The 25,168-nt window shown below is 41.0% G+C and overlaps 1 protein-coding gene across 4 annotated transcripts; it reads left to right on the top strand.

The window, feature by feature from the left end:
* The first annotated feature begins 314 nt into the window (after positions 1-314).
* On the top strand, positions 315-24,846 carry psme4a (proteasome activator subunit 4a). Of its 4 annotated transcripts, none has more exons than XM_010756626.3 (48): positions 315-1,093; positions 2,166-2,306; positions 2,543-2,659; positions 3,661-3,717; positions 5,133-5,177; positions 7,922-8,071; positions 9,461-9,524; positions 9,629-9,703; positions 10,112-10,234; positions 10,332-10,424; positions 11,880-12,145; positions 12,298-12,484; positions 12,589-12,678; positions 12,792-12,856; positions 13,305-13,455; positions 13,552-13,650; positions 13,750-13,819; positions 13,941-14,008; positions 14,108-14,323; positions 14,992-15,149; positions 15,302-15,397; positions 15,666-15,721; positions 15,839-15,895; positions 16,000-16,055; positions 16,422-16,520; positions 16,648-16,710; positions 16,793-16,888; positions 16,995-17,126; positions 17,248-17,457; positions 17,674-17,810; positions 18,065-18,118; positions 18,219-18,348; positions 18,460-18,541; positions 18,678-18,831; positions 18,971-19,040; positions 19,126-19,251; positions 19,351-19,503; positions 19,595-19,699; positions 19,802-19,893; positions 19,977-20,108; positions 20,215-20,423; positions 20,552-20,637; positions 20,766-20,894; positions 21,502-21,657; positions 22,996-23,158; positions 23,246-23,379; positions 23,493-23,633; positions 23,781-24,846. In XM_010756626.3, exons 1-47 carry the CDS (start codon positions 897-899, stop codon positions 23,625-23,627), a joined length of 5,544 nt encoding a protein of 1,847 aa, XP_010754928.3. In that variant the 5' UTR covers positions 315-896; the 3' UTR covers positions 23,628-23,633; positions 23,781-24,846. The 4 variants fall into 4 exon arrangements, with proteins under 4 accessions (XP_010754928.3, XP_019131207.2, XP_010754934.3 ...); XM_019275662.2 differs by having other exon boundaries at positions 17,248-17,499; XM_010756632.3 differs by lacking the exon at positions 3,661-3,717 and having other exon boundaries at positions 17,248-17,499.
* The last annotated feature ends 322 nt before the right edge of the window (positions 24,847-25,168 follow it).

The following is a 25,168-nucleotide window of genomic DNA, read 5'->3' as shown; positions in this document are numbered from 1 at the left end:
TATTATTATTATTATTATTTTTATAATTAAGTTATGATAATACCTTTTTATAATTATGTGCGTAATTATTTATAATAATTTATTGGCCCCTTTTTAGTGACTCACTGGGTCACGAATAATCAATCTACCAGACCATGCCTGGTATTTTTTTTTTTTTTCCTAAAATCATAAATAATTGTTGAGCAATTATTTATATAACTATAAATAGAAAAGCACCCGAGGACTCGAGCTCTTAAGTGGATTTAAAGTCATCCTGTTGGAGTGGCTGAAGGATACGCGTTTATAAAAAGCATGAATGGAGAGCGGCATTCTGGGAAGTGGAGTCCTCTTGGCAGCGAGCGGATATGACGGCCGCGTTGAGTGGGTTGTAGCTGGGTGTCGTCTGCAGTCTGCTGCGCCGTAGTTGGATGAATCAGTCGACGTTGACAGTCCTTGGGACATGACTGTGCTTTTGTAGTAGAGAGAGAGCTAACTGTAGCTAGACCGTTAGCTGGTTGTCAGGTTTTTTTTTTGGGGGGGACAACATTAGCCGAAGGAAGCGGTGTCCGAGTGCCAACGCGTTGTCTGGACAAGTGTTTTTTTTTTGTTGTTTTTTTCCCGTTAGCCTTAATATTTTTTTATACAGCGGCGTTGATGATGTTTTCTGAGAAAATAATCTAACTTAACTTTAGCTAGATGGCTAGCTAGCTTGTCATCAACTTGTGAATCTCATAACTTGGTCACCGTGTGGGCCACAACAAGCTCACAGGCTGTCAGCTAGCTGCTAGCCGTCATTTAGAAAGCCCGGTGGCATAACAACGTGCACCGGGAGACCGATCGGTACAGCCGGCAGTAAAACAAACAAACAACAACAAAAATTGCTAGCATATTGAAGCTAGCCGGTTAGAAATTGTACTATGAAAAAAGCTCAGTCTGACACATTGGGTTTTGCTCCTCAGAAAGACATCGTATACAACAAACTTCTGCCGTACGCGGACAGGTTAGACGATGAGTCAAATGATCTTTTGAGTAAAATCAAAGGGAACTTGTGCCGAGCTGTTCAGCTCAGAGAAATATGGCCCGGTGTTTTGTTTTGGACGAGGAAACTTTCCACGTAAGTAACACACTAATCTTTGCTATCCCAACAGGTGTTGCTCACCTCGAGTCTCTTGAAGTCAGTAAACTTTTGAATATTATTATTATTAATATAATAACGCTCTGTACAGCATTTCTCTGTGTGTTTATGTGTTTGACTGGAAGGCAACATTGAGTTTCTGTTTGCTAAGCTAACAGTTTGCTCTGTACAAACTCTCTGGCTTATCTTCAGGTTGGTGTATTGCTCAATAACCCGAGGCTTTTAAAATGGCTTATTATATGTGAGCTAACCTTAAGGGTTCTGCCTAGAAACTACAAGTTGCCAAGTGTATAATCGGCGCAATATAGTGTCGTTGACATTACGCTTTGCCTGAGTTCCGGTTTTAGACATTTGCTTTTTGAACCTGCAGGTCAGGTGATAAGTCACCAGATGAGTCCAATAGAAAAAGAGCAGTTTGATGGATTAGTGAGTTTCCTCAAGGAAACATCTTATGTGCATGTAGATAAAATATCTCTTGTGCTTCACTTGGTTTTAATATGAGGCACCTGTGAAGGTCAAGTCATACTGCCACTTCATTGAAGCTTCACCCAAAGCCAAAAAATTGCAACATCATATTTGACCCCCCCCCTCTTATATATCACACCGTGCCAGCTAAAATATTGTCAATAAGAGCATGGATTATTTAGAGTGTTGTTTCATTTTGTTGTACTCGGTTGCCGGGCTGTCTTTAATCCGTTTCAGTCCCCAATGCTGGCGCATTGCTCAGTCCAACAGTGAGTCACTGCCGGCTCAGAGAGATGGAAAGTTTACTGTGTGGATGACCCAGATTCTGTTCACTGGTATTTTTGGCATTTTAACAATGATACAGACACTTTTGTAGTTGTCAGTTTCAAAGGTCTCAACAAGGATGGGTGTTTGTTATATTATTTAAAAATGACAACAACAAAAAAAAAACAGTTTGCTTTTATTTATTTTTTTTTACATGGACATGAGCGTATGTTTGTGTTCACGCTGCTCACAGGGCCACTGACAACTCACGGATGTTGAAACTGAAGCATTAACCCCTAAAATCTGTACTTTTTTTATTTAGGTACATGAGACTGTACGGGCGGAAGTTCAGCAAAGAAGACCATGTGCTGTTCATCAAGCTGCTCTATGAGCTAGTGACGATCCCCAGGCTGGAGATCAGCATGATGCAGGGCCTTGCTCGGCTCCTTATCAATCTCCTCAAGTAAGAATCTGCCCCAGATGTTTGACTCAACAACTTGTTAAGCAGTTGTGACATTACATGTTCAGTACACTTACACTTTTCACAAAAAAATATTATTTTGAGTGTTTTATCCACCATAAAAATACTCATACATTGTGTGATCTTAAAGATTTTTTTTTCCATAGTGTAAGGCTCTATGATGAGCTAGGATGTCTGTGTTTATTCTCATCTATCTGTTTGTGGGACTCATTCAACAGGAAAAGGGAACTACTGTCAAGGGAGGACCTTGAGCTGAGCTGGAGACCACTGTACGAGCTGCATGACAGGATTCTTTTCTCCAAGACCGAGCATCTGGGTCTCAACTGGTTTCCCAAGTATGCCTCTGTTCTTCGCTGTTGCTGGTTGTGCGGCACATCAGATAATGTTTAGTAGACATACATGGAAATGAAAGTGTCATTTTTATTCAATCAATTACAAATGCAGCAAGCATTTTGTCTGTAATTTCCTACAGAGCAAACAGATTTCCTGTTACTTGAAAAGCTAATGAGTAAGAATGAAAGTGAAATGTATTTAACCTCAACCTGAACATACCCAGGGATTTCTGTCTTGTTGGGATAGACTGTTTTTTTCCCCTAAGTCCAACATTCCAACATTTCCTTACTGTCAGGATTACTTTTTTTTACGCACGGCACACAAAGGCCCATCTCTTTTAATGTGAATTAGCTGCCTTAGTAGCTAAGTAATCTTCCACTGATGACTTCTCTTACTATAATAATTTTCAAGACTAAACATTGTTAAAAGGCAAGGCTGTATATTGTTCACTTAGTTCATTTTGTGCTTTCACAGCTTTAATGAATAGATGGATAGATGTACAGTAGGTTATGGGTTTTTATTAGTTTGAATATGATCTAATTGTGCTTGTGTAATTGGACCGTATGTTGGAGAACAAGAGGAACATTTGCGTATGCCACATACCTGTCATAACTACTTTTCACAAGGAAAAATGTCCACTATGACCTTTTACAAGTAGCACAGTTTTGGGGAGAAGTTTAAATGTCTTTATACCTTGTGGAACACCCTTTAGAAATTCCCTATGAAGTTCTTAGCAAGCAGTGCGAGGTGCTCTTTTATGGTGCTATGGGAACATTGTACGCTGCACATCACTTTACGTTGACAGCCGATGGAAGCAAGCTGCTTCGGCTGATTGCCGGCTCACCTCTTTCAAAACTATACTGATACACACCAAATATGGTACTCTGATTACATGATAAGTTGTATAAGTTGATGCATAGTATTGTTCATATTTCTCAGTGATTGGCACTTTTTGTCGTGTGCTGAATGTGTTCTTTATGCCTTTTTCTCCTTTCACATTCAGTTCTCCACGGCCTCGTTCATCCTTTAAACTCATAATGCTAAAATTGGTTCAGAGGTGGTAAGGACAATACTTCTCTTTGTGTTTTACTTTGAATTCATTTTTTGAGGCACTTACTTGTTTTTTTTGTTTTTTATGTATTTATTTATTTTATTTTTTATACATTGCATGTGAGAGCCAAAACTGGACACCCCATACAGTATGCAGCTTGTGACAGAAGACTTAATCAATGTTAACATTTCACTCATATTGGAGACTGTCGCACTGCAGCTAATAGGCTTTTTTTTATTTTTATTTTTTTTATTTTTTTACCCCTTCTCCTACCTCCCATATCAACTATAAGAGAGTGATAATAGGCTTTTTCTGGGATTTCTGTCAGGTTGTTAAGGGCAGTATTTCACAAAAGGATGCCCACCATATTGGGATTAATTTATTTAAATTAATGACATCCCAACAATTATCTATACTGTGGCCCATGTTCAGGGGAGTTTTTGCTGTTGCATTTCCCTCCTCTCAGCTAAAGTTAGCCGTACTTGCACTACCACTCAGCACTTTTAGGTGTTACAGAGGAGTGCAAGCTCTTGTCACGTTTCCTGCCCTCCTCGAGTCGGGGTTAACGTGATGGTTCATTCCAACACACATACAAAGGTCATGTAGTGTAGTCTGGGTTCCCCTTTCTTGTTGGATTTGCAGTGCATGAGTTTTGCCCCTGGTCTGTGGCCTGTGTTTTGTGGGCTTACAGCGCTAAACATCAGGTTTCAGGAACTTGCATTTAGATAGCTGCAGTTTGGCTTGCAGAGTGTTTCCCATAATTCAGCTATTGTTAGATGATTAAATGTGGAGTATGTCAGCTACAAAAAGACTGAAATGATGTGGAGAAAAAACAGTCGCTGAGTGGGATTGGCAGGGCATTTCCAACAAGGCATGGCTTGAGCTTGCATGCGAGCAGATCGGTGGGATTGGGTGGGGAGCTCAAAAGCTGTGGTTATATCGGTCACGAGCTTTCAACACTGTTATGTGATCACAGCCCTGCGTTTGCAGCCTATATGTGAAGATAATCATGTCAGGAGTTTGTGATGTGTAAGATGTCTGATTAGTTTTGAATCCCAAACCACCTCTAACAAACTGTTATGTTATGAACGGACAGTCAGTGAATCTATCGAGCTAGATATTATATCGTGTGCGGCCTGTCAGGAAAGTCGACCGCTAATGGTAGCAATTACTATGTTTGTTTGTTTTTTCAGCGAAGGGATCACTGTCTATTAATGATGCATTATTCCAGCTTTCTCACTTACACACTAGCCCTTTTAGATTTTCTTGCTCACTGTACACCAGTCAGGTTTGTAAAGAAGTTTCTGTGTGCATGCAATCAGTGTCAAGTTGCATTGACGTGAAGATTGTTTAACTCTAACATCAGTGTTTCAGCCGTTGTTTTGACATGCCCTGACATCCCTCTGTCATTTTGTTTATTACAGCTCTGTGGAAGGTGTACTGAAAACACTCGTGAAAAGCTGCAGACCGTGAGTACATCTTGATTATGTGTGTCTTCAACTGACTCATCTTTTGAAATGTAAGCCACTGGAGGGTTTTAATGAGACACTGGATATTGTTTTCTGACATTGCATCCATAATGATTTTAGTAACTTGACAGATTTAATAATAGGGTGAAAGAGGTATATCCAAAACTACAATTTTCTAAAAATGTACCAATAGGAAAGAAACCCCTTGAATGTTGGCTGTGTTTTGGATGCTGTGGTGGGGGACGAATCCAAATGTTTCTTATTAAAGCTTCACTGAATTACTTCATCATTACTTCATCATTCCACTTTGCTGTCACCAGCAAGTCCCCGATTGTCTTCTCCCTAGTTGCACTTGTGCAGATATCTTAGGCAAGCACTGTGACTCGTCCCTCACTTTGCACACACTAATCCTATTATCTCATCTAATTCTGTCTTGTGTGAGAGTTTCCTGTTTCTGCGAGAAGGGAGAGTGATTTGTTGGTCAGCTGTTGAGACACCGTGGATCAGCTGTGAGGCAGAGGGAAGTAGCCTTTGGTTGGAAGTACCATTTTTTTTCAAGGTCTCCAATGGATTTGACTTCTCCGAACAGGTTAAGTGACCTGAAATAACCTGCAGGGGTTTACACAAGCGCATAATAAACCATGAAAATCCCCCTGTGGGACTATGAGCCTAGTGGGACTACAGGATTTACCCTAACAGTGAAAATGTGCCAGGTGTGTGCCTTGTAATCTCTGTTTGTGGAACATGGCACTCCAACATTGAAATTTCAGTAGCTGCTGGTGCGTGTGTATTACAGTCCCCTGTCTGTAATGTAAACATGACACAAACATACTTGATATCACCTCAAGACTCGATTACTGTAAGGCCCTTCTGTCCGGTCTTCCCAAAAAAACACTAGGCCACTTACAACTGGTACAGAACTCTGCAGCCCAAGTACTAGACCAGACAGACCAGACAGAGGGCACATATAACCCCCATTTCAAAATCTGTGCACTGGTTGCCCATTAGTTTTAGAATTGATTTAAGATTCTCTTACTGTTTTTTAAATCACTGAATGGCTTGGCTCCGACCTATCTTTTAGACACACTACAGAGATATGTACCAAGCACGTCCCTCAGATCCTCAGCAGCTGGACTCTTAAACTTAAGATTTACAGTTGTGGCCAAAATTATTAGATTATAGAACACTTGGCATACTTAAGAGGTTTCAGTTGTTTTTGTTGAATAGCTCATTAAAATGCCCATAAAATGAACCAAATATCTACAATGTCATCATTGTGCTCTTTAAACTATAGAATAGAGCCAACATAAGAAGATTTAGGTAATTTTCCTTTAAAAAACAAAAACAAGCTAGGCCTGTGTCTTGAGATGCAGTCCAAGCACTGTAAAGTACACTTTGGACCACCATGATGCCACCAATTCACCCCAGAACCAAAAAGGTAGAAAAAAAAGAAACATTCAAACAGACAAGTGAAGCATCTCAAAATTCTCAGTCTTAAGGACTGAAGACAGACCTCATGAGAACTGTGTGAAGAGATAAACGCCGCAATGACTAAGGGTGCAACAGTGTCTTCAAGAACTGTGCATTGGAAACTGGGTGAAGAACAGTTTGGCAACAAGTGAAGAGTGTATGTTGGACAAAGGCAGGGGGGGAGATATAAAAATGAGTGTCTTCACAGAGGGGGTTGTATTATGGTGTGAGTTGCCATTTCAGCCTCAGGTACAGGTGACTTAGTGAAAATTAATGGCATCATGAATAAGAAAGTATACCACAATAATCCGATGAGACACAGAATAGCATCTGGGAGTTATCTTATTGGGCCTGGGTTTATTTTCCAAGAGGACAGTGACCATAACCATTCTTCTAAATATTGCTGGAACTACCGGTGACGGAAAGAATCTGCTGAAACATCGAAAATGATGGACTGGCTCCTTCAAAGTCCAGACCTCAACCCCACAGAGCAAATTTGGGGTGAAATGGAAAATAAACTGGACAGATCTATTGTACATTCAACGGAAAGCCTTTGGCTTGAGTTGCTGAAGGCATGGGATAACATTAGTTTTGAAGTTGCGAGAGAGATGTGCTGCTTTAATTGCTGCAAAAGGTGGACAAAGTTCAAAGAGGATAAAATCAGTAGGACTCACTTCATCTGATGTTTGTTGTGTCTGCATGTTTCATGAACATTATGAAATGAAATCTGTGTTGTTTTGGAGCTTTGGAGCTTTTTAGCCTGGCTTTTATTTAAGGCCTTTCTTTCTTTTACTTTTTATCCTCTGCATTTATTATATACATTCTATTTGTTTTATTGTTGTAGTTTTTATGTTTGTTGACTTGGTTTAAAAAAAAAAGAACATTTTATAATTGTATGGCCTAATTTTATCTTGTTTTATCTATTTTGCTGGACTCTATTCATTGTTGTCTATCTCTGTTGTATTTTTGCTCTGTGAAACACTTTGGTCTGCATGAAAGGTGCTATATAAATAAACACATTTTGAGTTTGATGATTCACAGTTGTATGCTATCACTTACATTCATATGAATCTAGACAAGATTCAAAGTGCTAAGTTGTGTAATGATGTGATTTGTAAAGAATTTAAGAGGCTTGTCCATCTTTGCAGCAACTTCTAAGCTGTGAAGCTGGTCAGGATGTGCTTCAAGTGTTCATATACCTATTCATAAGCTCAATAACAACACCTGTCATCGACTTAAGACTACAAGAAATCTAATTGTTATTGTCTGTTCAGATACTTTTCAGAGTCTGCTACTCAGGAGATGCTGGATGAGTGGAGACCCCTCCTCTGTCCCTTTGATGTCACCATGCAAAGAGCAATCAGCTACTTTGAGCTCTTTCTACCTACGACTTTGCCTCCAGAGCTGCACCACAAGGGGTTCAAGTAAGAAACTTCTCATCTTCTCCTATGTATGGTTAAGATCCAAGATATCGCTCCAGTCTGAGGGCAGTTTTAGCGAGTCAGCCTTGAGATCCGATAAAGAATCACTCGGCTTCTGAAGCGAGAAGAGATGAATGAATGATGTGCGACGCAGATGACTGCCAGCCACTCACTGCTACATAATGAAACAAGCGCCTCTGTGAATATGTGGCGGGTGTGTATTCCATAAAGACACATTGAAATGAGCGCTATTTTAAAAAAAGAAAAAAAGAACCAAGACTCATTTCTAGTTTTCCGAACCAATAGGATTAAAAATCACACATTGATTCTTGTCACTAATTTCCAGTTCTACCACTTGTTAAAGATTGATAGAGCACATTTTTGTATTAATTATCATATTGGCTGACTTTCCATTCCTCCCACGTCATGATTACACCACGGTGTAGAGATGTGGTGAGTGATTTCTGAGGCCTCTTAATGCTGTTGGAACATCCCTTAAATGTCACCGCCTACCTAATGCCTTAACAATGTTGCAGAGTGCTGACCACATGCATCCCCTCATGGCCACAGTCTCTCTAAAACATTCACTTCCATAAGGGGAATGAAGCAAGTGATTACTCTGAGTTTTTTTAGGATCATGACTGTGTACAATTCAAATCTCATCCCAGTAGAAATCAGCCCTAAGAAATCTGTGTAGCATCTTGCATGCCTTGAAGAAAAAAAGGGCCTACTAATTGGGTAATTCTTTATTTTGAGGGATCATTATATCTTAAATATTTCCTGTGAATTATTTATTGTAAAAGAGCTACGTGATTTGGCCATAATCATTGTGGGAATTTAGACATTTTAACTTACCTCTCACCTTTGATTCCCCTTCTTTTAGAACATTCACCATCACCTCATGTATCCCTAATGCTATCATTATATTGGGTTGCTGGTAAAAAGCGTCATGATGTCTATACATGAAACAGTGCATACAAAAAAAAGTAATATTTCTTTATATTGGCATGTTCCTCTGACATGCTGTGCACTCAGACAAAAAAAACTAAATTAATCGTAATTAATGTATTGTATGAATATTATCTGTAGATCTCATATAATAACAAGCTTGGAAATCATTTGCAAATTATTCAGAATTATGGACCCATAAAATAAAGTGCTACTCAGTCTTGTTTTATACAGGTATGCTATTGAAGTAGCCACTGAGGACTGTAAATGAGTCCTCATGGTGAAAGATGACATTCATTTATTATAAAGCACATTATCTTGCTAGTCCCAGTCTTCGAGGACCCACTCCTTACCCTACTTTGACTTTTACCCTTGTGTCTGTTAAATGTTACATGTGTGTATTGGTTGTCTCCTGCTTTTGTAAACATTTGTTGTCGTTGACAGGTTGTGGTTCGACGAGTTAATCAGCTTATGGGTTTCTGTGCAAAATCTTCCAAGCTGGGAAGTGGTGAGAAGCCTTATTTGTTTTTAAAAAGCCTCAATGTTCAGCAGTCAGTATCTCTTCTCTCTAGTACGTCTTCCCAGTGTAACACGTTGTCTACATCTTTGCAGCATCTGGTCAGTCTCTTTGCCCGCTTGGCCAACGACAACATCGGCTACATTGATTGGGACCCTTACATCCCTAAGGTTTGTTGTCTTCATTTCTTTCCACCACCCATTACACAATTTAGTACTCCTTTTGAAATTCGTGGCACAGGCTATCATGTGCAGTGTGACCTTTGTAATTTTGGCTCATGGTGTATGTTTCATGGCCACTGCTGCTCATCAGAGAAACAAACTATCAAGTTCCCTTGTTTATCTTCCTTCTGTTTGTGGCTGACAAGAAGTGACTTGCATCATGGTTGCATTTCTGCTGAGTAACTGTTTTGATCGGTGCTTTTTGACGACACCAGCATGCGTTACTGATAAACATAAACATGAACTCCTGACCCAGTTATATCAGTCACGAGCTTTGATCACGTTTAGTCCGCGTATAAATAGTCAGACATGGAGATCACGTAGATCAGAATTGTTTTTTTGTTTCTCACGTTTCAGATTTTCACAAGAATTTTGAGGAGTTTGAATCTCCCTGTGGGAACCAGTCAGATGATGGTACCTCGATATGTCACCAATGCCTACGACATCAGCCATGTGGTGCTTTGGGTCTCATCCCTCCTGGTTAGTTCATTCTCATAAATGATACATTATATATTATATAAAGAGTTATACTTTAACATACTGAATTTTACAATGACTCTCATTGTGTCGATTTCAGGGAGGACCCAGCAAACAAGCACAAGCACAGCTCAGTGGCCTTTTCAACAGTATCGCATCCTTCTTCCATCCGTCAAACCATGGCCGCTGGTTGGTGAGTCACCTCTTTATTTCTTTTGGATCATTATGGAATCGAAGAAAGAATGTGGACTATATGAGCGACACTCAAAATTACAGTTTGGAAAAACAAAGTTTTAGTTTAAAGTTTTAGAGTTTAAAGGTACAGTGTGAAGGATTAAAGTGTGATTGGAATTTTCAACCAACTGAATAACCCCTCCCTCACCCTCAAAAACATGAAAGGGCCTTATCTAGCGCTAGTGTTTTTAGTTCTGTGTGTTCTGGGCTGCTGTAGAAACATGACAATGCATCATGTTGGACTCTCTGGAAGAGGAACTGCTCTCTATACATATGAAGGGCTTATTCAAAGACAACAGATATACAATGACTTGTATTTTTTTGTGGCGTACACAGTGCTCTGCCGTGTTCTGTAAGTAGAGGCTCCTAAATCTGACACACTGGAGCTTTAAAACTAAACAATCCTGTTTGATTCAAATATATCTCAACTCTGATTGTTGCATGGAAATACATGACATCATCATGTTTTCCAACTGAGGCCCACCCGTCCCCAACTAATAAGTAGAACACAGATAAAACAAATATACAGAAATCTCTGTCAGAACACCTTATGGCATGTTTGAGCCAATCGCTAATAGTAAGGTTTAATATAAGAGGATAAAAATATTAGTCAACACACACGCACACAACATGAGAATGTTTAATCATTTGCAGTTTACATTTAACATCATGTGTATGCCTGACTTGAGCCTCTGTGAGTAGCAGGAGAATTTCTAAATAACTAAACTCATGAGGGTTTGCATACTTCCAGTGAGTTTAGATACATTACCCATCAAGATTGTTCCCACTAGAATTCCAGCACAATGTTAACACAGCATACCGTGGCACACGGAGGCAGTGTTTACAGTAACAGAGGGCGTAGTCGCTTGTCGTCATTTTTTTTTTTTTCTAGGAACGTTCCTGAATCTCGTCGGCCGTCAGAGTTTACGGCAGTATCAAATTTCAGAAATGATGAGAGGGCATGTGACTGAGACGGTTGCAATGCTATTAAAGGTCACAAGGCCGCATGCCTTTCTGTTTTGAGGATCCCCCCTCTGCTAGATTTGAAACAGCACAGGCAGCAACGTGTCCTCATACACAAACCTTTATTTTTGGCAGGGGGGGAATGAGTTTGTGTGTATTCTGGGCTGTTGCTTGGATACACGTGAGATGTTCATCCACTCGGCTGTTGTTGTATTACATGTAAACTCTGTGTTGCAATCAGCCAAGAGTAAAAAGTGCTACTGAAGTGATCTATCATGTGATGTATCAGAGCTAACCAAGAACACTCGCTTGGTTTGTGTTTACATGTCCATTATGTCAATTCGTCCAGACTACATGGATGCACATTGTCCCACACATGTGTTTCCACACAGGTTGGTCACACCTGTGTGTCATGTCTCTGTCCTTACTGTCCCTCTGTCCTCATGTCCAGATGAAACTCATGAAGCTGCTCCAGCGTCTCCCGGCCAGCGTGGTACGCCGGCTCCACCGAGAGCGCTACAGAAAGCCCACGTGGCTAACACCAATACCAGACAGTCACAAGCTCACAGAGGAGAATATAACAGACTTTGTGGAGAGCATGATCCAGCCGGTCCTGCTGGCCATGTTCAGCAAGACGGGCAGTCTGGATGCAGCACAGGCCCTGCAAAATCTCGCTCTAATGAGGCCTGAGTTGGTCATTCCCCCCGTGCTGGAGAAGTAAGTTTGAGAATTTCTAGGATGAATCTATCACCCAAGTTCTGTTTCTTCACAATCCACACCACTGTTACCAGTGTTCTGCTCCGGATAAGAGTCAAGGCCACATTTTGAAATGAACACAAAGAGATGACTGTTTTCTGTCTTGACCGTAGAACATACCCCGCTCTGGAGACTCTAACAGAGCCCCACCAGCTGACAGCCACTCTGAGCTGCATGATTGGTGTGGCCCGGAGCCTAGTGTCAGGTGGGCACCGCTTTCCTGAGGGACCCACTCACATGCTGCCCCTGCTCATGAGGGCTCTGCCAGGCGTCGACCCGAATGACTTCAGCAAGTGCATGGTGAGCTTCTAGCATTACTCACGTCTATCTTCTTCCTGACTGTTTGGTGTTTGTTTGTTGTTAAATTCTAAAATCTGACATAAACATCACTCCTGTCCCAACAGATCACATTCCAATTTATTGCTACATTTGTGACTCTTGTGCCTTTGGTGGACTGTTCGTCTGCCCTACATGAAAGAACAGACTTGACAGAGGTGAATCTCTCTTTTCTTTTTTTTTCTTTCTATTTTTCCTCTTTTTGCCGTAATTAAATGCAAGGTGTTAAATCCTTGAATATAGCCATTTATGTTTTTTTTATGACTTTCAGGTAGAAAGAGAGATGTGCTCGGCCTCAGCCGAGTTTGAAGACTTTGTGCTTCAGTTCATGGACAGGTACGTGAAGTTTTTTTCAGCACCAAAAGTAACGCAGTTATGACAGCAGATTACATTTTATGTATTTATATGTAATGTGAATGTTTTTAGTCGTGGGTTTATGTTCACATCCTGTAGTTTTCAATTCATTTTATTTATGGCTGACATCAATTGAGTAAACATATATGGAAGGAAGCTCTGTAAAAATGTTGTGCTCTCAAGTTTACGCAGCAAAAGTTTATTTGAACACAGTTAAATATGCGTGTATGAAACCAAACACTTGTTCCAGTGCACGATTGTAGGATTGATGGATGTAAACAAAATGTTGCAATGTTTTACGTAATGAATTCATACCATTTCATAGCATCCTTGGATCAAGACTCATAACCAACAGTATTTAATCTGCTCAGTATTAAAGTGAAAAGATAAACATTTTAACATTTTTTTTCTTTATTTTTTTTCTGCACAGATGCTTTGCCCTGATCGACAGCAGCACTCTGGAACAAACACGAGAGGAAACAGAAACAGAGAAAATGACTCATCTGGAGAGTCTGGTAGAGCTCGGCCTGTCTTCCACCTTTAGCACCATCCTCACACAGTGCTCCTTGGACATCTTCAAGGTTCACACACTCGTTTCATTTTCTCCTTTGTGTGCATATATATATGTACCATATGTTTGTATCCATATGAACTCATTTGTCACGTTGTTTTAACAGGTGGCACTGGATAAGGTGTTCAACTTTGCGACCACAAACATCTTTGAGACGCGAGTGTCTGGGAGAATGGTGGCTGACATGTGCAGAGCTGCTTCCAAGGTGAGTCTTGGCGGCTCATGCAACTCTTGCTGTGAGATCAAAGCCTCAATCTCTTTTACCGTATTAGTTTACTATCTTCATCCTGGGATCTGTTTTCAGTGTAACCCCGCAGAGTCACTCAAGAAGTTTGTGCCGCACTGCTGTAATGCCATAAACCAAATCGCTGTCAGTAAGTGCTCATCACACACAAATCAGCGTTTCTATGAGGAGTTTTTTTTTTAAGGCACGACAAACATTTTCCTCCATGTGTCTTTGACATTTGCCTGACACGCCATTGTTGTTATAAATAGATGAGGAAGTGTCGAATGAGGAGGAGCTCGACAAGGAGCTGTTGTGGAATCTCCAGCTACTGTCCGAGGTGATTAACACGGCTCATTTCTTACTAATTCAATCCCTATGTTCCGGTATTTGCAAACACCTATCTATAATTCTGTTCTCCGCTATATTTTCCCTTCAGGTGACTCGGGTGGACGGTGACAAGGTCCTGCCCTATCGATCAGAGCTGGTCCAGATTTTGCAGTTGACGCTTCACCTCAAGTGTAAGCAGGGCTACACTCTAGCTTGCAACCTGCTGCACCACATCCTTCGCTCCTCAGCCCTCATCTACCCCACAGAGTACTGCAGTGTGCCAGGAGGCTTCCATCAACCAATCAGTGACTACCTACCCATCAAGGTACGAATTGATTGGTTGTACATTTAAGGAGCTTAATCAGTCTTATATTTTCTTTAGCAGCAACAGTCTTGCTTTATTTATTGTAGTTGTCCCACATATCTATCAGGGAAAAACACTCACCTCCCCCCCAAAACAGGCAAACTCTTTATTATTACAGACATTTGTCCTTAAACCAGGTAAACCAAACAACTCTCTGTGGCCCGTCAGTGTGACCTAATTTGATAAATTGTCTGCTTCTCTCTTTAGACTGTTGGTAAGTGAAGATAGCCGGTACTTTGATCCCATTAAGTCTCTTCCTTGGTAGAGACATGGATAGTAGATCACTTGGCTGGATTACTGTCTCTTGTACCACTGGAGAGATAAGACGTCTCACTTAAAGATGCCACAATTGCAGCACTAGTGCAGGCCCTGGGCAATGTGTTATGTTGTGCATCAGACTTGAACTGGTTTTAATTTCTTTTCAATACAGTGATATACCTCAGACCTTTTACTTAATCAACATTATAACCGCAATGTCAATCAGGATCCTGTTTTTCAAATAATGGTTTTATTCAGTAACTGTTAGTTTTTGTTTGTCAGAGAGAGACTTGGCTATATTTTTAAGTGCTGGAAATGTCTGCATAAATGTCTGAATGATGAGCTTTGCTCATTGTGTTCATTCCACGTAGGACTGGGGTCGGCCTGGGGACCTGTGGAATTTGGATATCCGGTGGCATGTGCCCAGTGTTGAGGAGACCTCCTTTGTTTTTTATTTACTGGACCTGATCCTCCAGCCTGAACTTCAGCGCCTTCAGAGGTTTGCACAGGGAGAGCAGGACATGAGCAGGTGAGGAGGAACAAGTCTAAAATGATATTGTGATGTCTGCTAAAGTCACTAGCTTGTTGCACTGGATTCAGTCAATTTCTGTTTGTTTTGTGTGGTTCAGTAATGTGTATGTATATATAATGTGTATAAGAGTTCATTTTGTGGTTTTTCAGAGACGATGTCCTACAGAGCCTGACCATTGTTCAGCACTGCCTCCTAGGAGCTGGGGGTCTGATGCCTCCACTAAAAGGAGAGCCCATCCCTGAGCTGTAAGCAGTTGCACTCATACACTATATGTCCAGACTATAAAAACCCGACACTGTTGGTTAACAAATGTTAGGTAAAGTCTCCTGTAGTACCCTTCAGGAATCAAAGGCTCTCTGGATTTGCAAATTGAACGATTGGCTTATTTCTGAGGACAGTATGATGGACTTAATATGGAACATATGATGTTTTTAGACCAGTTTTCAATTCTGCAAAATGTATTTCAAATTGAATTAGTTAATTTGGCTTTGAACCTGCTTTTTTTCCCCTCAGGGTCCACAGCATGGTGAATCTAGATGAGACCACCCTCTACACGGGAACAGAGTATGGTGCGTAAATCACTTTTTAAGACCTTTTCGGATAATAAACATGTTGCTCACAATAGATAAACGATAGCGTTTGTTATATCTGTATAATCTGACACCGGGATAGTATCTCTTCTGCAGATAAATCAAGAGAAAACTACAGAGATGCCGTCTGTGGTGTGATGAGACAGCTGCTACGTAAGTTTGATCTCTCTTTGTTCTACAGGCACATCCCTAACCAAATTGTAGTCACATTGATGTGAGCAGGCACGCTCACAATATACCTTTACTTCATCTTGCAGATTACATCCTGGAGCACTCTGAAGATGACACCAAGTCTCTTTTCTCCATCATCAAGGTGGGCAGGCACTAACATAATATCTTTATATACATTTAAGTCTTGACAATATTTGTTTGTGTTGAATAATGTGCTAATTACGGGGTTCAGTCTATAGAGTGAAATTGCTTTGTTCCCACGCATTGGTTGATATATTTGGCTCATGTCCACACACACGTGATATTTTTTTTTTGGAAAACCACAGTGGGAGCAGTGTGTGTAAGTTGTCATACGGTGAGTAGGACATAGTGTAGATATAGCCGGACTTGAACTAAGTTTGTCATACTCACACACACACCTCTGGACACAGGATGGTGTTAATAGCGTGTATTCCCTGTATCCCCTTGTCCCATACTCATCAGCATATGTGCCTATGATACCTTTCAGATCATCAGCGACCTGCTGCATTTCAAAGGTTCTCACAAGCACGAGTTTGACTCCCGCTGGAAGAGCTTCAACCTTGTGAAGAAATCAATGGAAAACAGGGTGAGAAATCTTGTCATCCTGTGAAGGCATTAAAACCCATGCACTCTCCCCCTCAACGTTTACCTTAAAGTTTAGCTTTAAAGCTGACATTTTAAAATGTACATTTTTTTTGCTGTTGTATTTGCAGCTTCATGGCAGAAAGCAGCACATCAGAGCTCTGCTAATAGACAGAGTCATGCTCCAGCATGAGGTAAGTCCTTCATAGAGAAATGACTTTTTCTTGTTTGATTTGTATTTTACCATTTTATAACTTTATAACTTTGTTTTATCAGCTGCGAAAGCTGACAGTGGAGGGATGTCAGTACAGGAGCATTCACCAGGAGCTGATGAGAGATCTGTTGAGGCTTTCCACAAGCACCTACAGTCAAGTGAGTTCCACACGACACGGCTTCAACAATTAGACATCCAGGCATTTATTAGCTCTTATGAAAAAGTAAAATAATACAATAACTGAGACTTTTTATTGCCTTCCAGGTTCGCAGCAGAGCTCAAAATGTGTTGTTCACTGCACTGGGAACCTACAATTTCTGCTGCAGAGATCTTATCCCCCATGTCCTGGAGTTTCTCAACCCGGACAATGGCAGCGTCACTCAGCAGCAGTTCAAAGTATGTCCGTCCTCTCTGGCACATCTGTGTCCTGCCCTACAACATAGAAGCTCACAGAAACGAGCTTCTATACATCTCAAGAATTCAATTTTCTCATTTATATTCTTTCGTATGTCTCCAGGGTGCCTTGTACTGTCTTCTGGGGAATCACAGTGGAGTGTGCCTGGCAAATTTGCACGACTGGGAATGCATTGCTCTCACATGGCCCGCCGTTGTCCGCTCTGGCCTCAGCTCCGCCATGTCTCTGGAGAAGCCCTCAATCGTGCGGCTCTTTGATGACCTCGCAGACAAAATCCATCGCCAGTATGAGACCATCGGCATCGACTTCTCTGTAAGAAAAACATCAAGAACACAAATGGAAGAAGATAGTTGTGTGAGGAAAAGCCAATATTTCAATAGTCTCCCCCTTGTGTGTCTGCTCTCCGTCTCTCAGAATTTAACAAAGCACTCTCTCCTCGTGGGGCTTGTTTTAAATTTCATTCCTTGCCACATATTTTCACAAATTATTTCTTACACTATACATTTTTATCTTTTTTAATCCCTCTAGGTCCCTGCTGAGTGCTGTGCGGTGGCCAAACAACTTATGATTACGGGAAATCCTTTTCCCAAGGATCCTGTTCCTTCAGAAGAAGAAGCAGCAGAGGGTCTAAAGAGGCAGGAGATCAAGAACTCTGAGTCTGTTGAGTAAGTTCACATCAGCAACAAGATACAAGAAACCTCACTGCACCAAAGACCTCTTCTTTGAGCAATTATTTTGATCTAAAATGACTTGACATATAGTGTCCAGTTTGCCATCACAGTCTTTTGTCCTCAAAGAATGAAATACTTGAAAATATTGACACATAACCTGTTAAGATGATGTCCTTACTCTCTACTACTGTGAGCCAGATGGTTACATCAACAGATGCAAATACTAACATTGTTCTATTTCTTTGTAGGAAATACAAACAGCTCATTGGTGATCTGCTGGGGTGCATCAACAACAGAAACATGTAGGCTAACTTAATATTTTATAATAACAACATTTAATATGGTTTCTTTTTTGAATGTATTTATTGCTGTGTGTAACCTCTGCTTTGTTTATCGTTCCAGGCCTTGGAAGTTTGAACACATTGCAATCGGCTTCTTGTCATTGTTGCTGAGAGACGACCACCAACTCCCACCGCCGGCCATTACATTCTTTGTCAAGAGCCTCAACCATGACTCCCTCTATGTCCGCAAGGTATGTCACGCATACATTATGAGACATGTCGTAGTGTTGTGATTCTTAAACAAACACACAGATGCTTTCCTGTGGATGTTTAGTTTTGAAATGTCTTATTTTCTCCATTAGGTGGCGATATCAGCTGTGGCAGGGATAATGAAACAAATAAAGAGATCACATAAGAAAGTCCCCGTCAGCCCCTCTGAACTTTGTAAGCATTGTTTGTTTTTTGTTTTTTGTGTGTGTGTGTGTGTGTGTGTATGAACATTACAGTTTTTGTATCTCATTTTCATTCTCATGATAATTTCTAAAGATCATCTCCAAAAATCTTGACTTATCTTTGGTAGGTGGAGTGAAGGAGCTAAGTGATATGGTAGCAGGGGACCGTCAAGACAACCAGTGGCTCCAGTACAACAGCAGCAACCTTCCACGCACACAGCAGGACTGGGATGGCTGTGTGTTTGTGGAGAAGACTCACTGGGGATACTATAGCTGGCCAAGGTTCTTATTTTCTAATACTTGTTGTTTTATTTACTTGACTGTCTTTTGCTGTCTTGGTATATTTATTTGTTTCTCTCTGTCTGTACAACAACATCGTTTACCTTTATTTATTTACCCATGTCTTCTTATTGTTCTCTAGAAAACTGTTGATGTATGCACCCCAGGAGGAGCAACCCAAACACAACCTGACCAGAGAGGAAATGACAGAGGTTTGTACACAGCCATACACACGCAATAATGTAAAGTAATGTTGACTGCATCTAGGAAAATTAATTTTCATGCCCTTCCCAACAGCGGGAGCAGATCATCTTTGACCATTTCTCGGACCCAGTGTTCATCAACCAGTTCATTGAGTTTCTCTCTCTTGAGGACCGTAAAGGCAAGGACAAGTTCAGCCCTCGCAGGTTCTGTTTGTTCAAGGTGAGACTCCATGAGAGTAGTGTTTGATGGCAGGAACTGACTTAAAAAAAAAAAAAATCAATAAAGACATTAATCTGCTCACTTTCTCTGCTTTTCCAGGGATTGTTCCGCAACTTCAGCGACGCTTTTCTACCTCTGCTCCAGCCGCACATGGAGCGTCTGGTGGCTGACTCCCACGAGAGCAAACAGCGCTGTGTCGCAGAGATCATCTCTGGACTGATCAGAGGCTGCAAGCACTGGAGCTACTCAAAGGTATGTATTCTTACATAGTAATGTGGTTTGATGTTCCTTTCACACGTGCTTTGCAGAATGTACTCTTACATACACTTGTGTTCTTTTACAGGTTGAGAGCCTTTGGGAGCTGTTGTGTCCACTGCTCCGTACCGCCCTGTCCAACATCACAATTGAAACCTATGCAGACTGGGGCACCTGCATTGCCACGGCCTGTGTAAGATTTTCTCGTTTGTTTCCATCATGTCTTTATCCTTCCATCTTTTAAACTTGTGTCACTCGTATTTCCTTCCATATGACTCTGTTTCCGTTCATACAGGAGAGCAGGGACCCACGTAAGCTACACTGGCTGTTTGAGATGCTAATGGAGTCTCCAGTCAATGGAGAGGGGGGCTCCTTTGTCGATGCCTGGTGAGTTGAAAGGTTGCTGCCTCAAGCAGATGTTGCTGTGACTGACAAACTGTGATGATTGTGCTTCATTTTTTCCTTTGCAGTCGTCTCTATGTGCTGCAGGGAGGCCTAGCTCAGCAGGAGTGGCGTGTTCCAGAGCTCCTCCACAGGTTGCTACAATACCTGGAGCCCAAACTCACACAGGTCTACAAGAATGTGAGGGAACGAATTGGGAGGTGAGGTCCTTTTTTACCCCCATAGTGAACATGAATGTACTATTTCTCATTATAAACTTTTGTGTATTTTTTTTGTGTCTCATGCTCTGATTTGCTGTCCTTCCAGCGTGCTCACATACATCTTCATGATTGATGTCAACCTGCCATACACTCAGCCGACCACCTCCCCGCGCATCTCTGACTTCACAGACCGAATACTGCTGCAGCTGAAGCCTCTAACCGAGGGTGATGAGGAGATCCAGAATCACGTGACTGAGGAGAACGAGGTGGGAGTGCAGGACGAGAGGACGCAAGCCATCAAGCTACTCAAAACAGGTGGGTCAAGGGTCTATCGTCTAAACACAAGCGTCACAACGAAGTACTGTTTTTTGTAGCAATGGTTTAGGCATTAATTTGAAGCAGTGTTTTTTTTTTTAACATTTCCTGTCTTCATATATTTCCAGTGCTGAAATGGCTCATTTCAAGTGCTGGTCGCTCCTTCTCCACTGCTGTGCCAGAACAACTACAGTTGCTTCCTCTGCTCTTTAAGGTGAAACATTCACTCACTCATTCATAGCCTTGATCCACTAGCTTTGGTACTTCCGACTTTCCCTGGATACACACATCATAAAAATGACGTCCGCCCTCCCGTTAATCTATCTTGGCGCTCTGTTCCAGATCGCTCCAGTTGAGAATGATGACAGTTACGATGAACTGAAGAGAGACGCGAAGACCTGTCTTTCTCTGATGTCTCAGGGACTCCTCTACCCAGAACAGATCCCCATGGTCCTCAGTGCCCTACAGGAGGCGAGTTATCTGACACCTGTGGCTTAGTCCACTTTTCATCTGCATCACACATGGCACATGAGTTTCTTACAGGCCCTCCTGTTTTTATAACCAGTAACCAAGAAGTTTTTATAACCAAGAAGCAGAAAGTTGAAAAATCCAAAGGGAATGACAACTGAATGAGACTTTTCAAGTCTGCCCTGCTCAAAATTCAGTTTTAAATGAGTCTGTGACATAACATATTGTGTCAGTACAGTAGTGTGCAGCTCCCTGAAGAACAACTGACGGTATAAATTTAATCTTACTTAAAAATAAAGATGACCAATAATAATAATATAATATGCAAATTTGATTATCTAATGATTAAAAACTGAAGCTATGGATTGGTGTGACACATGCAGAGATCACTTCGACTTGTTTTTTTTTTTTCTGATTTAATTGTTGTGTAACCCATTTGATATTGTATAAACTTGTATGAACCCAAAACAGGAGCTCCGTTGCAAAAAAAACAAAAAACACCTAAATGTTGTATTCATCCAGGGCATGATCTGTTCTTCTTGTGGAACAAATGCTCAGAGCATATTATTGATGTAGGGTGGGTTTGTTGTTGTGTGTGTGTGTGTTGCAGATTGCTGGCAGCAGCTCCTGGCATGCTCGCTACACGGTGCTCACATACCTCCAGATTATGGTTTTTTACAACCTGTTCACCTTCATGAGTGACCAGAAAGCGGTGAATAATGTCCGGGCACTGGTGATAAGACTGCTGGAAGATGAGCAGCTGGAGGTAATGAAACACTGTTTAACCTGAAAATCATTCAAATGTGAAAGCTGAAACATGTAGTCAGTGTGGAAAAATGGTCACTAGAAGATTGTTGAAAGATGGAACAAACATATGGCGGTCTGATTATATAATATTCACCAAGCTATTGGACAATACATGCTGGTTTATGCTCGCAGGCACTCACACTGTCTTTCAGCTCCACTGTAGTGATTCAGCACTCTCCTCCTGGCTCTCCACTCCCCCCCTCCGGTCCTCTAGCTGTTGCTATGGAAACCACAGGCTGCAGTAATCTGTTGCTATGGAGATAACGTCCAGATTGAAGAAGGATGAGAGGGAGAGGGATGGAGTAGAGACAAACGAGAAGTGGGGGATGGATGAAAGTAGCCATTTTTATTTGGCCTCTTAAACTTACCTACGCCTGATATATAGGCCTGAGCGAACTCACACTTTCATTACGCTCATTTCTTCAGAATCAGCTTTATTAGTCAAATAGAATCTGACTGGTGCAAAGATACATTTTATGCACACAGTAACTCCTTTTTGTCACCTTCCCTTTTACGAGAGATTATACAAAACTGAAAAATGTGTAGAGGAGGGCTGTCTGCCCTAGTGATCCTATTCAATATAAGAAGCCTATCCTCACTGCTCAGAGATTTGCATAATACCCGTTTAAGAGTTTCCCTCTGAGAATGGAGACATATTGTAAAATGGGCAACAGACCATTTTCACACAACACACACACACACACACACACACACACACACACACACACATCCACCCCCAGTCCCCAGCTGGCTGCTATTTCCATTCAGCTGGACACGAGTGGAACACCCTGCCTAATGACATTGTTGCTGTGGTGTGGGTTATACAGTGCAGGAAGGTGCTTGGGTTTGTGTGTTAGTTTGGGGAAGTAAATGCAACAAACAGAGTTGCTACGCAAAAGGGAAATTATGCCATGATAGCCAAGAAGAGCATCTTACTAGTGTAATAGGACTTGATTCCTGATTGAGGATGCATATGAAGTTTGTGTCCTTGTAGTCCAAATATTTATTATTAGGGAGGGTAATTATTAAAATAATAATAAAAAAAAATTGTGGAACTGTGGAGCAATGATCTACTCAAAGGGAGGGTGCAGGCATTACCCTCTGTTGCCCTAATACTAATTTGTAATATGCCAACATCTGTTTGATTACAATGTAGTATCAAATATAAGTATCAAGTATCCAGTTAACAAAAAAGTCGGGACTCAGTTGGACCATTCTAATGTGTGTTGTAATTAATACTTTGTTGTACACTTTTACACACGGCCTTCCATCTCTTCTTTCTGCCTTTCTTTTCTAGGTAAGAGAAATGGCTGCCACTACACTCAGTGGCTTTCTTCAGTGCAATTTCCTGTCCATGGACGCCCCCATGCAGGCACATTTTGAGGCTCTCTGTAAGACTTGCTTGCCTAAGAAGAGGAAAAGGGACCTCGGCTCTATAGTGGACACTATACCCTCTGCTGGTGAGGAACTTATCTAGAGTTAACTACTCAAGAATATGTCATGACACACTTGTTTTCTTTTTAATCCCTCCTGTTATGTTTTTGTAGACTTAGTGCGGCGCCATGCTGGTGTTCTTGGATTGAGTGCTTGTATTCTGTCAAGCCCATATGATGTGCCCACCTGGATGCCCCAGCTGTTAATGGACCTGAGTGCTCACCTAAATGACACACAACCCATTGAAGTATGTGTAATCACCTGCTAATCACCTTATATTGTCGCAGTGGGATTATCTTTCGACCTTCAGCAAAAACCTGTGGGATTTAGCCTTTTTTTTTTATTATTGTTACCTTTCAGATGACTGTGAAGAAAACCCTGTCAAATTTCCGACGGACTCACCATGACAACTGGCAGCAACATAAGCAGCAGTTCACAGATGACCAGCTGCTGGTCTTGACTGACTTACTGGTCTCCCCTTGTTACTATGCCTAAAACCTGGTAAAGCATTTTAACTACACTGTTCTCAAAACATAAATATCACTTCATGCGTTCACAAGCACACCCAAAAGACATTAAACTTGATAAAGATTCATTGCTGAATGTCATATTTCTAAGTTTTGTTTTTTTGTGTTTCATTTGTATCAGTCTGGGACAACCCCAGATTAAGATACCAGCCTGCATGAAGGAGGAGGCCCCATTTCTTGACTGACAAAAGATCCAGCATCGCCCTGGAAGAAGAGAGCCACACAAAGCAACTGAGTTGTGGATCACATAAGGATTGAAAAGTTGTGTATTTATGTATTTAGCTCATTTACATTTCTACTATACTTAATATTTAAGGATCAGTCATAGCAGGGAGGAATGACCTGCAGTTTGTAACATTACTGTACAGTTTTTTTTTTCCCTTTTTTGTTTTTTTTTGGTTTGTGTGCACGGATGTATGTGTGTGTGCGCGTGTTTACGGGATGCTTGAAGACATCTGCCAGTGTCCCACACATTTCTCAGGATTCAATCCCAAGTATCAACTCTGAGCCAACACATTGTCCAGTGTAGGACACACTCTTTACTATCATGCAATAGTGAAGTGTTTGTTACAAGCCACAGAGAATTGAACAATGGTCTCCTTTAGATTAGACTGACACCTGCAGCACGATGTTTGTGTGGCTGTTTGCTCTATACATGGTCATATGCATCATGTGCGTTCATGTCATGGTATAGCAAATATGCACACAACATATTTATTTATTTATTTTACTTTTTTTGAAGTGCTAAGTTTTAATTTTTTTCATAGAAAGTGTTTCTGAGTAGCTGAGCTTTTTTAGCAGTGGAGCCTATTCTCATCACCTTGCAGAGAAAGGGAGAGGGCAAGCTCCCCCCTGCTGCTGTGCTGTGTGACGCGTTTGCTGTGAGGACCTGAGCACAGTTTTTCATGCGATTCGGTGCAAGAAAATAACCAAACCGCCTATCCATAATTGTGACCTCTTCCCTCTTATTCTCTGATATTTACCTTTTTTTTTTTTTCTAAACCTCACTTTGGTTTGTGTATGTTTTCCCCTGATGACTTGAAATCAGTCCAAGCATTGAAGCATTTAGTACCTCACTTATGTATAGTGTAGTGCCAAAACTGCAGTGAATATTATATAATTTTTTTTTTTTAGATGTACTGTTTTGCTTATTGACTGAGACGGAAATAAATTGTTTGTAACAAAAACCTGCATTGAATGTGTTTTTGTCTTCGAAATGTTGAACACACTAACAGAAAATATTGTTGACCGCATTACAAAATCATTTATTTCACTTAATCTGACCACGTGAATATAAACCTGCTGAGAGTGTGGCACGTGATACTGTCCCTGCTTTAAATATGCACAGAGAATCGTCACTACGTGTCGCTTAGCAACCACGTTGTTTAGCTACTGTTCCCAAGGACAGCAGTGAAAAGCGGGAAAAAATTAATTAATTAATTAAAAAAAAATCTATATACATTAAATTTATTTTAACTCATCATGCCGAACAGCACCTGTTATAAAAAT

The sequence above is a fragment of the Larimichthys crocea genome, chromosome III (genome assembly GCF_000972845.2).
Source record: "Larimichthys crocea isolate SSNF chromosome III, L_crocea_2.0, whole genome shotgun sequence".
NCBI lineage: Eukaryota > Metazoa > Chordata > Actinopteri > Sciaenidae > Larimichthys > Larimichthys crocea.
This window is presented reverse-complemented; position numbering and strand designations above follow the sequence as displayed.